The following is an 18,128-nucleotide window of genomic DNA, read 5'->3' as shown; positions in this document are numbered from 1 at the left end:
AAATAATGATAGTGCTCAAGTTTTTCTAGGACACAATCCAGAACGCCTCACTAATTCTAAGACAATCACTCATACTTATTCATAGTCTAACTCAACCCCTTAATCATCCTTTAGCATGAGGTATGGCACATAAATACAATTATTCACCTACCAAGTAGCAAAAGCAGCAGTATTTGAGCTTAAAGAGCTCAGAGTTCCCTTGCGAGAAAAGGTTGATATGGTTCAAGTAAACTGTCTAAAATTCTAAGAAGGCCTATTTCAACCAACATCTCCTTATTGCTAAACAGGGCTTCTAACCACTTCAGTTATGAGCAAACTTCATCTGAGCTTGATCACATGAGGCTCTGTTAGTTGCAGAATCACTGAATTAGTGACAGAATGTTTTCCTGACCATATTGCCTTATTGAATGGTGTGCACATGCAAACAACAACTTAAATAAAATAATGATGACTGGGGTTGCCCTTTCTTTCCAAAAGGATCTCCCACTTTGAAATCCTACCATGATTGGAAAGGAAAAATTTTGTGCATAGAGACTAACACTGAAAAAACCCACTAAGATACCAATTTCATGATTCTAATAATGTCGGATCACCACTTTCCCTAAAAACTTAAGCTACAAGGAAAGGACCTAAGTTACATGTAAATTATAAGGAATTTTATTACTGTTACAATTCATTACATGTCATTCCCCACTTCTCATGCTCACCTGCCAATTCGAATTGGAAATATAGCATAATTCTCAATCTTTATCCCAGCAAATACTATGACTCATTAGATGTTTTCTTTATGGATGGAAGTTCATAGAACAATCAAGTGCTTTAAAATAGTTTCAGCATGGATGACACTTCACTGTTTGATTCAAGCACTTGTTTCTGGCATAAGGTATCAGCTAACTACTTCCCAAATATTGTTGCATTATCATATGTGTACTTGGTAGAAGCATAGTCCTTCATGCCAACTCAATCCCTCATGTGATCCATATTGGTAAATCAAATGTTCCTTTGACTTAGTATTACTGCTTGCAGCCAGTGGAAACTATAACACATCTTGAAAGTGATGTTAGTTCATGGTGCCCATGCCAATTTAGAAAAAAAAAAATGGAGAATAATTTCTATCAAATCTCAATTGCAATCAGGACACCATGTACGAGTAAGTCTTGGCCACCTTATAATACCAAGTTGTATGTGTCTATAACTTTCACTTCCGTTTTAGTACTGATTGCTACATCCATCCATCTTGTAGCAGTTTGGACTTGATGGTACTTCACAAATATCTTTGGTCTCCAACTTCATGGTTTGCAGCTTCTAAGTATAAAATTACAAAGGTTAAGATCAGTGAACAAGATGATACTAGATAAGCAAATACTTCTTAGTAAAACAGAATGAGGTGCTACCTTCTTCCTCATTGTATTCACAACAAAGTGACTTATCTTTCCACAATAATAACTCATGCAAATAGTACTAAGAAAATCGAATGAGATGCCACCTTCTTCTGCTTGGTATATTCATAAGCAAAGTGACACATTTTTCCACAGTTATGACAACTTACCGTACTCCTAGTCTTTCCAAAGTTCTTTTCTATGTTCTTAACCAGTTTCTTTCCCTTCTTATTCCTAAACTTCTTTTCAAGTCCCAAAGCCCTCTGTCACCACATAAGCATGTTCAGAGACCTTTGTAGCTCCAAGAGGCTTGTAAATTAGTACCATATGGTGAGCCACATCAGCGAAGGTCTTAGTGTTGCAAATGTGAACCTTAATGTGCTCCCAAATACTGAGAAGAGATTAGATAACTTTTTGGACTTGCTGCTAATAAATAAGGGTATGACCAGCTGACATATTGGAAATTTCTCTCATATGATAATTAAGAATGTGGATAGAGACTTTGTTGTAAGAATCAACCTTTATAGCTGGTTCCTTTGATCACAATGGGAACCCAAGCTTCTCTTTCAGAATGCCCAAATGGCATAAGTAGTATGAAGTTGTTCAAGTTTTCCTATAAGGCCATCAACCACAGAGCTTATTAAAATTCCATGTACAATGGAACCCTTTGCTTTCCAAAAATGATATTTTTTTTTATCATCCATTTATCTATTCAAGTCATTCATGTGTTCAATGCAATGCTTCTTGTTCTTCAAGCACTTTAGCCACGTACTAGATCTTTGAAGGTTAAATGTGTAGTTATCCCTATCCAACTGTAACACCCCGGTGTAGTCCTACAATGCTAGTAGGCAAAGACATTGACTTATAAGGGTTTGTTAAGTGTACTATAAAAACTTTGGCCTAAGCATCTTACGCTAGTGGTTTAGACTCAACGAAGTTAATGGATCAAATATCTCATTGAATCGGGTAACTAGTATCAGACCCGACCTAACGGTCTTTGACATGATGAGGGAGTCAAGTAAAAAAGGATTGTTTGTGGATGGGGCAGAGGGCATGTCATAGCATAGATCCACCATTGGGTCCGGTCTCACATACACCTTGCTAAGATATGATTTTAGCCTATAAGGATCTAATAGATGTATTATCGTTAACTTAAGTCTAAGCATTTTGTATTAGTGGTTTTCGCTTAACAAAGTTAATAGGTCAATTATCTCATCAAGTCAAGTTATAACAAATGATATAAGAGTCTAGTATTTAATATGGTGAGGGTGCTTATCAAGAAAGGGCTCTCGATGGATTGGGCTAAAGGGCACACATAGCATTAGTATGGAGCCACCATTGGGCTAGGCCTTATATGCATCATGCAAGAAGTTGTTCTGGGTTATGTTGAGCTCTAATAAGAGTGTCAAACCTTCAAAATGGGGTAGAACACCATTTTAGTCCTATGTTAAGAGTGAAAAGACTTAAATTAACTTATAAGGGGTGTATACTATTAATCTAGGCTTAAGCATTTAGGACTACTAATTTAGGGTTAAAAAGTTAATGGGTTAGTTATCTCATCAGGTCCGATCGTAACAAATGACATTAAAGCCTAATATTAGTTATGTTGAGAGGCTCAAATAAAGTACTGATGGAAATCATCAACTTAGCAACCATATACCCTGATAACTAAAGAGTTATGATACATATGAAATACAAATTGACACCCTCCAACGAATTGAAATAAGACGGATCGTTTACGATTGAAATAAGGGAAACTATTCTAATCACTTTATCAATGAAAATTTGATGAAATAATTAGAACAACATTTTGATACCCTTAAAACGCCACAAACTAAGAAGTTTGATAAGTTGAAAGGAAAAGTAAGGATTTTTGGGTTTTGAATGCCACAAGCAGAAAAGCTTGATAAGTTTCAAAGTTAATGTAAGAACTTAAAAACAAAACACTCACCAGTGTTGAAAGATAATTATACTTCGTAATTGGCTCCTTACAAAGGGAGTCAGCTTTGTTTATACAGTACAAAGGCCAAGTACAAAGTGAATGAATCCATTAAATGACATTCATATTCCTAATTCATGAATGTAGATCACTCATGAATCTGCTTTAAATTGATTTGAATGATTATTCATGAATAAGCCCACAATTCCTAATATGGTCCAATATGACTGAATGGCCTTTATTCTTTAAAATGGGCTAAAATTTCGTCCTTCTCTCAAAGCTGGACTTTCTCTTCATGATTTGGACTTACTTGAATCATGTTGACCATTTTAGTCTCTTCTTGCATCTATAGAACTTTAACCGAGTCTTGACCAGCTTGCTCCTTCCAAATGTCTTCCAATAAACAAGTTAAGGCTTCTTTCATCCTTTTAGCTTTTAGCTCTTGTCATTGGTCCTCCATTAATAGTTAACGGGTCTTTGGTAGAATTATGATCAACTTGATAGTTCATATCATTCCCCCTTTCCTCGAAAGGATTCATCCTCTAATCAACGCCTTCATCACCTATATCAAACAAAGATAAATCAGAAACATTGAAGGTTTTACTAACATTATCATACTCACCTGGTAGAACTTGTATGCATTGTCATTGATTTTTTGAAGAACTCGAAATGGACCATCTCCTCTTGGCATTAGTTTAGACTTCCTTTGGCTAGGAAATCTTTCCTTCCTAAAGCATACCCAAACCTAATCACCAAGTTCAAATACTACTTGCTTTCGGCCTTTATTGTATTGTTTCTTATATTGTAGAGTTTTCTTTTCAATTTGTGTCCGGACTCTTTTATGCAATGCTTTGATAAAATCAGTTTTTTGTTTACCATCCAAATTGGCCTCTTCCAAAGGTAAAGGTAGTAAATCCATAGAAGTTAATGGGATTGAACCCATACACAACTTCAAATGGGGAATGATTTATTGTAGCATGCACACTTCTATTATAAGCAAACTTCACATGTGGCAAACATTCCTCTTAATTTTTTAAATTCTTTTGAATTATGACCCTCAAAAGTGTCGATAAAGTTTGATTTACCACCTTTGTTTGTCCATCTATTTGCGGAAGACGAGTGGTTGAATACAATAGCCTTGTACCCAACTTGCTCTAAATTATTTTTCAAAAGTGGCTAAGGAACTTCACATCTCTTTCACTCATAATTGTCTTTGGAATACCATGTAATCTTACAATTTCTTTGAAGAACAGCCCCATAACATATGTTGCATCATATGCTTTGTGGCAAGGAATAAAATGTGCCATCTTGCTAAACCTGTCAACAACAACAAAAATAGAATCTCTCCGTCCTTTTGACCTAGGTAAACCTAAGACAAAGTCCATGTATATATCAACCCAAGGCTCACTAGTTATAGGAAGAGGAGTATACAATCCATGAGGTATTACTTTAGATTTAGCTTGTTTACAATTAATGCATTTCTCACACAATCTCTCAACATCTCTTTTCATGTGTGGCCAAAAGAAATGGTCACTTAACACATCTAAAGTTTTTCTAGCCCCAAAATGCCCTATTAAACCTCCACTATATACCTCTCTTATAAGTAATTCTCTCAATGAACATTGAGGAACATACAACTTGTTTTCTTTGAAAAGAAAACCATCATACCTGAAGAACTTGTCAAAACCCCATTTCTCACGTGTCCCATAAACATTAGCAAAATCATTATCATAATTGTATAAATCTTTAATGTGCTCAAAACCCAATAATTTTGCATCAAGTTGAGAAATTAAAGCATACCTTCTAGAAAGAGCATCAACAACCACATTTTTCTTTCCTTGTTTGTACTTTATGATATATGGAAAGGATTTAATAAACTCCACTCATTTGGCATGCCTACAGTTTAGCTTTCCTTGTCCTTTGAGATATTTCAAGAACTCATGATCGGTGTGTCTAATGAATTCCTTGTACCAAAGATAGTGTTGTCATGTCTCTAACACTCTTACCAAAGCGTAAAACTCCTTGTCATATGTCGGGTAGTTAAGACTTGCTCCACTTACCTTCTCACTAAAGAATGCAATAGGTCTGTTGTTAGGACTCTAGCTAGGAGAGTCCTAATTGAGAGGGACATTCTATTAGGACTCTAGCTAGGAGAGTTTGTTAGGACTCTAGCTAGGAGAGTACTAATTGAGAGGAACATTCTGTTAGGACTCTAGCTCGGAGAGTCCTAATTGAGAGAGACATTCTGTTAGGACTTTGTTAGGACTCTAGCTAGGAGAGTCCTAATTGAGAGGGACATTCTGTTATGAGGTTTTTTCTTAGAGAAGAATTAGGAGTTGTAAGGGAATAGGAGTCTTGAGTAGGAGTCCTATTAGGAGTTAGGGTTTAGAAGCCTTATAAATAGCCATGTATTCCTTCTCTTTCAAAAGGAATAGATGAATCTTTTCTGCAGCCTTTGAGCAGCAACTTGGAGGGAGGAACCCCTATAGAGTTCCAAGGAGGCTGATCCCCTAAAGAGATCAATCCCAAGTTTAGAATCTACAAGGGTTCTATCACCTGGTATCAGAGCAGCATTCTTGGTGTCTCGCTGCCCTTCCACTGCCATCCATCAACCCTCCACAACCGCTCAAAGCAATTCCCACAATTGCTTAAAAGATCATCACCAAATTCCACCGTCATCTCCACCACCGCAGATCATCCCTTGATCTCCCCGTGAATTGCAACAGGTTCTGGTTTCCTACCTTACTGCTGTTGCAATTTAGTTATCCCTATTCGAAAATCCAAAAAAAAAAAAAATTTCGTTCCTATATTGCTGCAAATTTTCATCGTAAGTTGCTGAAATTTTTTGACGAGAATTCTGTTATTGCAACTTACACCAATTTTCTTGCTGTTACTGCCGAAATTTTCTTGATTAAATTGGACATCCTTGCTGTCATATAAACTGAGATATAGCTGTCAATTCCCTCCTCAAATCTCTCAAATTTTTATGGAGATTTCGTCGAGAAACCGTTGTTTCTTCGACGATAATTCTACTCTTACAAGACAACACAATTCTGCAGCAAACTTTCACGGATTTCTATCAAACCTATACATGCCTTTAACCCGTCAACAAAAGAGAGATCTTAATATCACAGATTTAGAGTCATATACTATGGCATCTAAGGAGGCAATCAATGCAAAATTTGAAGCCTTTGAGGCACGAATGGAGGATAAGATTCGGACTCTCCTTACCGAATTCAGTTTGGGCCGACCACCAAGCCCGAAGAAATCACATCAAGGAGAGAGCTATAACCAATCACGTCATGCCCAAAGAGATGAATTCCAAGAGAGGGGAGGCTCTATGACCGACCCCAAATATTCGCGCATGAGAGTGGACTTCCCTAGATGGGAAGAAGGAGACCCAATTGGTTGGATCTCGCGTGCGAAGCGATATTTTCGATACCATAAAACTGCGGATGCATCCATGGTAGAAATTGCAGCTATACATCTTGAAGAGGATGCTATACAATGGTTTGACTGGTTTGAACACACTTATGGAGTCCTTTCATGACGACAATTCAAAGAAGGACTACTGATCCGCTTCGGACCAACTTATTACGAGAACATTGACGGACAACTAGCAAAGATCCGACAAACCTCCACCATTCAGGAGTACCAGACCAGGTTTGAAAGGTTATCTAATCAAACTCGTGATTGGTCTGAAAAAGAGTTATTGGGGACCTTTATTGAGGGCTTAAAGCCGGAGATCCGGGGAGAAGTTAAGGCGCGACAACCTTACACGCTTATGGCAGCTATCTCTTTCGCACGACTACAAGAGGAGCGATTAAACCATGAAGCCCGGAGGACTAGGATCACTCCACGACCTACAATACTAAAGCCCTCAGCCCCCCCTACTATCAACCGAGTCCCTGCACCGAAAAGGTTAACAAGAGAAGAACTTCGGGAGAGATCTGCGAAGGGGTTATGTTGGCATTGCGACGAGCCGTGGAGCTGCGAGCATCGCTGTAAAAAAGGTAGACTTCTTATGATTGAACCAGTAGAAGAAGAGGTCATTGAACATCTAGAAGAGAGCCATGAACATGAAGAAGAAGATATGGAAGAAGAGCCACAACCGACCGACATTACGGTACACGCACTAGCTGGCTACTCAAATCCGCAAACGATGAAAGTTGGAGGCCTTCTCAAACAACAACCGATCACTGTTCTCATCGACACGGGTAGCACTAATAACTTCCTAAATAGTAAGGTTGCTGCTCGGATGACACTGCATATTGAAGGTTATAGCAAGTTCGATATAAAAGTTGCCGACGGCAGAATCCTAAAGTGCGACCAAAGATGCCCGCGGGTGAAACTATTACTGCAAGACCAAGAAATTATCATCGATTTCTTCCTCCTACCAATCGATGACTATGAGGCAGTGCTTGGTATAGAATGGCTGACTACACTAGGTGATGTCTCTTGGAACTTTTCTAAATTAATTATGAAATTCTACTATAAGGGCAAACAGATCATCCTACGCGGGAAGCGCGGAAGCAACGTTACCACTGTTTCGACCCAACGAATGGAGAAAGTTTTGCACAAGGTAAATAGTGGCTTTTTGATGCATCTCCAGCCACAACAAGAAGAGAAGAAAATAGAAATTGAAGATCAAAATCTTGCCCAATTGCTTACTGAATTTGCCGACATATTTGCTGAACCGCGCGGTCTTCCTCCTTCTCGGCAACATGACCATCGAATTCCAATCCTTCCGGGCAAGCCACCAGCGAACACTCGACCGTACCGATATCCTCACCTCCAGAAAGATGAAATTGAAAAGATCGTAAAGGAGATGCTTGAAACAGGGGTGATTCGGCCAAGTTGTAGCCCCTATTCCTCACCGGTGCTACTTGTACGCAAGAAGGACGGAACTTGACGGATGTGCATCGACTACCGAGCTTTAAATGGCATCACCGTCAAGGACAAGTATCCAATACCAGTGGTGGATGAACTTCTTGATGAATTAAAAGGAGCTCGAGTCTTCACAAAGTTGGACCTCCGATCCGGTTATCACCAAATTCGGGTATGTGACGATGACATTCCAAAAACTGCATTTCGCACACATAATGGCCATTATGAATTCTTGGTAATGCCTTTTGGACTCACTAATGCTCCTTCAACCTTTCAAAGTCTCATGAACGATATTTTTCGAAGCTTTCTTCGTAAATTTGTGCTGGTATTTTTTGATGATATTCTCGTTTACAGCCCTTCTCTTGAGACTCACTTTCAGCATTTACGGATTGTTTTGATGATCCTTCGGGAGAATACTCTTTTTGTAAAGCAACCAAAGTGCAGCTTTCTCCAGCAAAAAGTAGAGTACCTTGGGCATATAATATCAGAAGGAGTGGCGGTAGACCCAAAAAAATTGAGGCAATGCAAGGCTGGCCGAAACCTACAAACGTGAAATTACTGCGGGGGTTCCTTGGACTAACGGGCTACTACCGAAAATTTGTTAAGGACTATGGGAAGATCAGTGCACCACTTACTTCTTTACTGAAAAAAGATGCTTTCCAATGGTCGGACAAAGCCTTTGCTGCCTTCGACAAACTTAAAGCAGCCATGACAACGATGCCGGTGCTTGCGCTACCAGATTTCAATAGACCCTTCATCATTGAGGCCGACGCATCTGGAGTCGGAATTGGAGCCGTTCTCATACAAAATGGTCGACCACTCGCATACACTAGCAAGGCATTATCTCCCTCACATCAAAACATGTCAGTATATGATAAGGAGATGCTTGCCATTGTACACGTAGTAACGATGTGGAGACCCTACCTGATCGGCCGGCGATTTCAAATTAAAACTGACCATAAAAGCCTCAAGTACTTTTTGGAGCAAAAGATATCATCCCCTGAGCAACAAAAATGGGTAACCAAACTTCTTGGATTTGATTATGAAATTATTTACAAAAAGGGGAAAGAAAACGTTGTTGCAGATGCACTCTCACGGCTACCTGAACAAGCTAAGGTTTCAGCCATCTCCCTTCCTACCACCGGTCTCCTCGAGGATATTAGGGAAGAATGGAAGAAGGATCCAGAGATCAACAACATCATAAAAAAATTGGAGGAGGATCCAAGTGCAATAGCCCACTACACCTGGGATTCGAGGGATCTACGCTACAAAGGTCGCATTGTGCTTATACCTGACTCCCCTTGCATCACAATCATTTTGCATGAAATGCACTCCATACCTTCAGCAGGGCACTCTGAATTCCTAAAAACCTACAAAAGAGTGAAGCAAAATTTTTATTGGAGAGGGATGAAAAAAATTATTGCTGAATATGTGGCACAATGTGATGTATGTCAACAGCACAAGGGTGAAACTATGGCAAATCCAGGGAAGCTACAACCACTGCCCATACCAAACTCAGTGTGGACTGACATCTCCATGGACTTCATTGAAGGGCTGCCATCTTCCAAAGGTAAAAGCATGATTCTCATGGTGGTTGATCGACTTACGAAATATGCTCATTTTTGTGCTGTAAGAAATCCCTATACTGCTGCTAGTATTGCCCAGATTTTCATAGAAAATATTGTTAAACTACATGGGATGCCAAGGTCCATCGTAAGTGATTGTGACAGGATCTTCACTAGTAAATTTTAGACCGAGTTATTTCAGTTACAAGGCACCAAACTTAAGATGAGCACAGCGTATCATCCACAAACTGACGGCCAAACAGAGGTGGTAAATAGGTGCTTAGAGACGTACCTCCGGTGTTTCGCTAGCGACCGACCAAAAGAGTGGGCAAAATGGCTTCCCTGGGCCGAATGGTGGTATAATACTACATATCATTCATCTACAAAATGTGCCCCTTATGAAGCATTGTATGGTCGACCAGCCCTTGTGATTCCAAAGTATGTAATTGGCTTAGCCAAGGTAGATCAGGTTGACCAAGAATTGATTGATAGGGACAAACTCTTACAACTGTTAAAAGATAATCTCTCTACCGCTCAAGCCAAAATGAAGCAGCAAGCCAACACACGACGAAGTGAAAGAGAATTTTCAGTAGGAGATTGAGTTTATCTTCTCCTACAACCATACAAGCAACTCTCTATCAACACTCGAGCCTCCATGAAGCTATCCCCACGTTTTTATGGGCCCTATCAGATCACAGAGCGTATTGGAGCCGTGGCGTACAGACTTAAATTACCTGAGGATGCCAAAATTCACCCTGTCTTCCACGTATCATGCCTAAAGCCCAAGTTGGGAGAACACGAGTCACCCCAGATCCAACTGCCCAACACAACTGAGGATGGAGTTATTCAAGCCCAACCACAAGCCATCCTCGATCGCAGGATCGTGATGCGTCGCCGACATCCCTCTACTGAAGTACTAGTGCATTGGAATAATCTACCACTTGAAGACGCCACATGGGAACCATATGAGGAGCTGAAGACTCGGTTCCCTGAGTTCATGGAATCTCAGCCTTGAGGACAAGGCTGATTTGAAGAGAGCGGGTCTGTTAGGACTCTAGCTAGGAGAGTCCTAATTGAGAGGAACATTCTGTTATGACTCTAGCTAGGAGAGTTTGTTAGGACTCTAGCTAGGAGAGTCCTAATTGAGAGGGACATTCTGTTAGGACTCTAGCTAGGAGAGTCCTAATTGAGAGAGACATTCTGTTAGGACTTTGTTAGGACTCTAGCTAGGAGAGTCCTAATTGAGAGGGACATTCTGTTATGAGGTTTTTTCTTAGAGAAGAATTAGGAGTTGTAAGGGAATAGGAGTCTTGAGTAGGAGTCCTATTAGGAGTTAGGGTTTAGAAGCCCTATAAATAGCCATGTATTCCTTCTCTTTCAAAAGGAATAGATGAATCTTTTCTGCAGCCTTTGAGCAGCAACTTAGAGGGAGGAACCCCTATAGAGTTCCAAGGAGGTTGATCCCCTAAAGAAATCAATCCCAAGTTTAGAATCTGCAAGGGTTCTATCATCTGCCTTCTTGCATTAAGAATCCTCCAATACCTATTCCACTCGCATCACACTCAATCTTAAAAGTTTTAGCAAAGTTAGGTAAAACAAGCAAAGGTGCTAAACTGAGTTTATCTTTAAGCAAGTTAAAAGCATCATCTTGTTTTTCACCCCATCTAAATCCCACATTCTCTTTTATGCATTCAGTTAATGGTGCAGCAATTGTAGAAAAATCCTTAATGAATCTTCTATAAAGACTAGCAAGACCATGAAAACTTCTTACATCATTAACACTAGTGGGTTTTGGCCACTCCCTAATTACCAAGGTTTGCCGTACCGGACTGTACCGCCCGGTATGGGCGGTACGTACCGGTCCGACAGACCAGCGGTACACGGACCGCACTGTACCGTACCGACACTGTAGCACACTGTAGCTACACTATAGCACACTGTAGCTGGGTGTACCGCTCGGTACACCGTACCGTACCGGTACCGAGCCCGGGTCGAAACACCGGTACGGTACGATACGGCGAACCTTGCTAATTACCTTCATTTTTTCATGATCAACATGTATTCCTTTATCGTTAACAACATATCCAAGAAAAGTAATTTCATTAGTGCAAAAAGTGCATTACTTTAGATTAGCATATAACTTTTCTTTTCTAAACACATCGAAAACAACTTTTAAATGTATTACATGCTCATCTAAACTTTTGCTATACACAAGTATATCATCAAAATAAACCACTACAAACTTTCCAATGTAAGCACGCAAAATATAGTTTATCAATCTCATGAAAGTACTAGATGCGTTAGTTAGGCCAAAAGACATCATCAACCATTCATATAAACCATGTTTAGTTTTGAAAATAGTTTTCTATTTATCACCCTCACGCATTCTTATTTGATGATATCCATATTTTAAATCAATTTTTGAAAACACACAAGAACCATGCAATTCATCCAACATATCAACTAGCCTAGGAATAGGATGTCTATACTTTACCATGATTTTGTTGATGACTCTGCAATCAACACACATTCTCCAAGATCCATCCATTTTAGGTACCAACAGAACAAGAACTGCACATGGACTCATGCTTTCTCGCACATACCCCTTTTCCATAAGCTCACTTACTTGCTTTTAGATTTCCTTAGTCTCTTCAAGGTTGCATCTATATGCTGGTTTATTTGGTATACTTCCACCTGGAATGAAATCAATTTGATATTTAATTCCTCTGATTGGTGGCAAACCATTAGGAACTTCGGGAAAAAGATCCTCATTTTCTTACAAAAGATTAACAATAATACTATGCAAACTCTTGTCAATTTTGTTAGAAGCAATCAAAACGTCCTTGTACATAAGTACAAGTAAGGGCTGCCTCATGGTTAAGACTTTCTTCACATCACTCATTTTAGCATAAACACTCAATTTTCTTTCACTCAAGCTTTCCTTGTTTTCTCTTCCCTTGTGTTTCCTAATACTCTCATTTTTACCACTCAACTTACCTTTTTCTTTTTTCTCTCTTTCTTGCTCCCTCCCCAGAGTTTTGGTTAATAAAGACTCGAGCTCTTCATATTGTTGTTTTATGCGCATTTGGTCTTTAAAAATTGTCTTTGGAGGCAAAGGTCTAAGTTGATATTTATGTTCATCCATAATAAAAAAATAACGATTTTTGAACCCATCATGTATTACCCTTCAATCATATTGTCAAGTTCTCCCCAACAACATATGACCAGCATACATAGGTACCACATCACACCAAACTTCATCCTTATATCTACCAATTGAAAAAGAAACTAACACTTGTCGATTTACTTTTACCACACCACTATCATTTAACCATCGTAACTTGTAAGGTTTTGGATGTTTGATAGTAGGTAATTTCAGTTTCTTCACAAGCAAGGTGCTTGCCACATTTGTACAACTTTCACTATCAACAATCACATTACACAACTTATTAGCAATCAAACAATGAGTATGAAACAGATTTTCATGTTGTTCACCATGTTCATCGTTTTTATTTTACAAACTAAGTGTGTGTTGAACAACTAGATTTTCACTTTTAGCATACTCTACATTATCAGCATCCTCTGGAATGCCATCATCATCCTCTCTCTCACTTTCAGATTCCTAAATCTCATCCCTCATGATCATAACTCTCTTATTAGGACATTCACATACCGCATGTCCATGCCCAAGGCATTTAACATACTTAATGCCTATAGTTTGAATTGGTTGATTCTCACTTTTACCCATGCTGCTTGATTCATTTTTGCCTTTAGCTTCATCAATTTTAGGCTTAACAATGGGTTTATCATCCTTTTTACTCCAATTCGGTTTCCAAGAGGAAGAAGAACCCAAATAAGGTTTTGAATCATACCTTGTACCTTTTCTTTTGAGTTGCCTCTCAATCTTCATGGCGAGATTCACCATGTCCTCAATCTCCACATAATGTTGTAACTCCGCAAGATCAGCAATGTTCTTATTTAATCCACTCAGGAATCAAAACATGGTAGCCTGATGGTCTTCCTCCACATTAGCCCTTATCATGGCTATCTCTATCTTCTTGTGATATTCATCAACACTCATGGAACCTTGTGTCAAAGTTTGCAGCAGTTGATGCAAATCCCTATAGTAATAGCTAGGGACAAATCTCCTCATGATTTGTTTCATCTCCAACCAAGTCTCCATAAGCCTTTCACCATTTCTACGCTTGTCTTTACATAATTGATCCCACCAAACAATAGCGTAATCAAAAAATTCATCAGCGACTAATTTTACCTTTTTCTCTTCAGCGTCGTTGTGACTAAGGTATACAGTTTCGAATGATACCACCCAGTACGGGCAGTACATACCGGTTTGACAGTAAACCAGTATACAGACCACTCGCTACCGGGCGGTATTTTTTTATTTATAAATAATATATATATATATATATATATATACATAAATATATATAAATATATATATTATTTATAAATAAAAAATACCACCTCGACGACGTCACCTCATTTTTTCGACGTCGCCTCGTTTTTCTACGATGTCGCCCCCGCCTAGGGAGAAGAGAGGTGACATTGCACTTTTTTTTTTTAAATTTTGTATATATAAATAAAAGATTATATATATATATATATATATATATATATATATATATATATATATATATATATATATATACATATATATATATATATACTCGGCGACGTCGCATATTTTTTAAAAAAAATTTATATATAAATATATATATATATATATAAATAGATATATAAATAAAAGATTATATATATAAATATAGAGGCAACGTCGCCTCGTGTGGGGGAGAAGGGAGGCGACATCACTAAATTTTTTTCTTTACTTATATATATATACCGAACGGTATATCGCTCGGTATACAGTAAGTACCATACCGAGAGAAGGTCAAAACTCCAGTACGGTATGATATTTCAATCCTTGGTTGTGACATTCAAAGATCAGCTCCACTTTTCGTTCCCACTCTAAATAGGCATCTAGATTATTTATTCCCTTGAAAAGGCAGAATTTTCATTTTGATGCTGCCTTTGTTTCTGTCCACACCATCAAAACGTTCACTCGTATTTGTCTCCTAGGATTAACATCTTGACCAATTAGAGTAACTTTGTCATCATCCATGTCATCTCCACCATCATATTCATCATTGACAAAGGTTAGTTGTCTCCCACGCCATGATTCACCTTGCAATCTATTAATTACATCATCATGCCTTTCTAGATGATATCTTACATCACCTATCACTTTGAACATACGTTCAAATTGTTGCTGCATTGCTTGAACCAAAAGATCATTTGATGATAAACTTGTTTTTTTATCTTTATACATGTTTACAACCTGCAAAACAAAGTTAGAATAACCTCACCAACACTCCCTCACATGTTTCACTCAAGATTTGATTCATTCCGCTCGTGTTTCATACAATTTTTGGCTTTTCTCGATACTGATCTCATTACTCTTGCCTTTTACCTCTCTTGTTTTGTTCTTTGGGTTCCTAGATTAACTAAGATACATAAACAAAAAATTCAGATTATGGCAATTCAAGGGTAGTAAAATTGGGCAGGTCTAAAAGAAAACAAAAGGTAGACCAATTTAAAGGTGTGTGTAATGCACTTGAATCATAAGCAAATATTAGAATTCAAATATCAAATGAACAAAGAAAATTTTTCGGAATGAAGAAAGATTTCCACATCGAAACAAGAATTCAAATAAACGAAGATAGAATTATGTAATTTGCAAGAATTCCTTGAATCCATAATTTTATTTTTTAATTCTGATCTCTTTTCCTTTTTTTTAACCTTTGATTTTCTCTCTCTTTTTTTTTACCTTTGATTTTTTTTCTTTTTTTTTTGACTTTCTGACTTTTTTTTCTTTTTATACAACAAAGTGCAAAAAAATAAAAGAAAAACAGTAATAACAAAATAAGATGAAGATGAAGGAAGAACAGCAATTATAGATATGGTGCTGAAAGAAGAAGAAGAGGAGAAAAGGGAAAGCTAAAAGATAGCAAATAAATGGATAAGCAAACCTCAAATTGAGCCGAGCTCTGATACCAAATGATAGAAATCATCAACTTACCAACCGTACATCTCGATAGGTAAAGAGCTATAATACATATGAAATGCAAATTGACACCCTCCAACAAATTAAAATAAAACGAATCGTTCAAAATTGAAATAAGGAAAACTATTATAATCACTTTATCAATGAAAAATTGATGAAATAATTAGAACAGCACTTTGATTCCCTTAAAATGCCACAAACTAAGAAGTTTGATAAGTTGAAAAGAAAAGCAAAGATTTTTGGGTTTTGAACGTCACAAGTAGAAAAGCTTTATAAGTTCCAAAGTTCATATAAGAACTTAAAAACAAAACACTCATCAATGTTGAAAAATGATTATACTTCTCAATTGCCTCCTTACAAAAGGAGTCAGCCATGTTTATATAGTACAAAAGCCAAGTACAAAGGGAATGAATCCATTAAATACATTAAATGATATTCATATTCATAATTCATTAATATAGATCACTCATGAATATGCTTTGAATTGATTTGAATGATTATTAATAAATAAACCCACAATTCCTAATATAGTCCAATATGGCTGAATGACCTTTATTCTTCAAAATGAGCTAAAATTTTATCCTTCTCTCAAAGTTGGACTTTTGCTTCATGATTTGGACTTATTTGAATCATGTTGATCATTTTAGGCTCTTCTTGCATCCATAGAGCCTTGACCGAGTCTTAACCAGCTTGCTCTTTCCAAATGTCTTCCAATAAACAAGTTAAGGCTTCTTTCATCCTTTTAGCTTTAGCTCTTGTCATTGGTCTTCCCTGAATAGTTAACGGGTCTTTGGCAAAATTATGATCAACTTGATGATTCATATCAAGTGCTATTTGTGAGCTAGGCCTAATATGCACTATGCTAGGTAACACCTCAATTTAGGCTTAAGTATTTTGGGCTAACGGTTTAAATTCAATTAAGTATTTGGACTAATGGTTCAAGCTCAACGAAATTAATAGGTTAGTTATCCCATTAGGTCAGATCATGACAAATGGTATCAAGACTTATTTAATATTAGAGCCACCATTGGGTTAAGTCCCATATGTACCATGTTAGAATATGATTCTAGGCTATGTTGAGCCTTGACAAAAAAGTGAATCCCAAAGAGATTGTAACAATCCGGCTTAGTCCTCCAATGAAAGTGGACAAAAGACATATTGACTTATAAGCATACTACTATTAAATTGGGTTTAAGCATATTGAACAAGTAGTTCATGCTCAACAGAATTAATGGATCAGTTATCTTATCAGGATCGTGACAAAAATGTTTCACCCTTTATTAAAGTAGCTATTATGAACTACACAAAACACAACAATAAGTACTAGCACTCAAATAAGTTATCATACACAAATAAGCTATCACAAGAAACAAAACCAAAATCTCAAGATACTCGTGTTCATCTTCTATATTTGGATATTAGACCATCATTAAGAATTTTCTAGGAAAAATTGAAGTTATGAAATTTTGTATTTCCCACTAAATTAAAAAATTTTCAACATACGAATACAAAAATCATGTATTTGAATCACAATTAGCCACCATCCCAATGGCAGCAGCCCTTTAACCAGCCACCTCCCATGACCAATAGTGGCCAACCTGCAACCCATGTTGGCAGCAGCCCTTTAACTAGTCACCACCGACGACGCAGCTGTTCCACTTTTCTAAACTTGGGCGCTCTCTATCATCTTTCAATTAAAAGAAAAACATTTTCACTCCGGTACTACCAACTAAAACAAATAGAAAATGGCTAATATCCAGAAAGGATGTACCTCCTCTGGAACTTAATAATCCATCACACAGGCATTTCGGCAAACATGTCATAGCAACATGACATGGCCAGACATTCAACAAGAAGAAACAGGAACCTAGACTTTGAACCCAAATTCACGCTACTTAGCACGATTTAACCAGTAAGTTTGTTCGAGATTAAACAGGTAAACGGAGGCAAAGACCAAGGGAGACTCACGACATAAACTCGGGATACCAAGTACTTCGGACGACTCCTACACTTGCCAAAGGAAAAGATCTAGATCTACAACTACGAAATCACGCAAAGCTTTCTCTTTCAAGTAAAAGAAAAAAAGAATTGACGCTATAAGAGAGAGAGAGAGAGAGAGAGAGAGAGAGAGAGAGCGTACGCATGGAATGGCTTGGACGAACAGTGAAGTCAGAGAAGAAACCATAGCAGATGAGCATATCCAGCAAACGTCGGAGGACTTCACAGTTCAGAAGTATATCTATTCATATTAAAACAAAAAAAATGGAGGAGTCCAT

General features: G+C 37.8%; 1 protein-coding gene across 4 annotated transcripts in view; it reads right to left on the bottom strand.

Annotated features, from left to right (window-relative positions):
• Positions 1-18,128, bottom strand: part of LOC103973632 (uncharacterized) — a 20,427-nt gene extending 2,299 nt beyond the window's left edge. For 2 of the 4 annotated variants that reach the window (XM_009388260.3, XM_009388259.3), the window contains exon 1: positions 17,993-18,128. Coding sequence is in view for 2 of the 4 variants with exons in the window: in XM_009388259.3 (XP_009386534.2) it covers positions 17,993-18,037 (45 nt within the window). In the remaining 2 variants the exon portion in view is untranslated. Of the gene's footprint in view, positions 1-12,264; positions 13,347-17,992 lie in introns of those variants that run through there. The other 2 variants (XM_065137009.1, XM_065137010.1) reach the window with 2 other exon arrangements.

Source organism: Musa acuminata, chromosome BXJ3-1 (genome assembly GCF_036884655.1).
Source record: "Musa acuminata AAA Group cultivar baxijiao chromosome BXJ3-1, Cavendish_Baxijiao_AAA, whole genome shotgun sequence".
Classification (NCBI taxonomy): Eukaryota; Viridiplantae; Streptophyta; class Magnoliopsida; order Zingiberales; family Musaceae; genus Musa; species Musa acuminata.
Note: the sequence above shows the minus strand (reverse complement) of the source record. Positions and strands in the feature narration are given on the sequence as shown.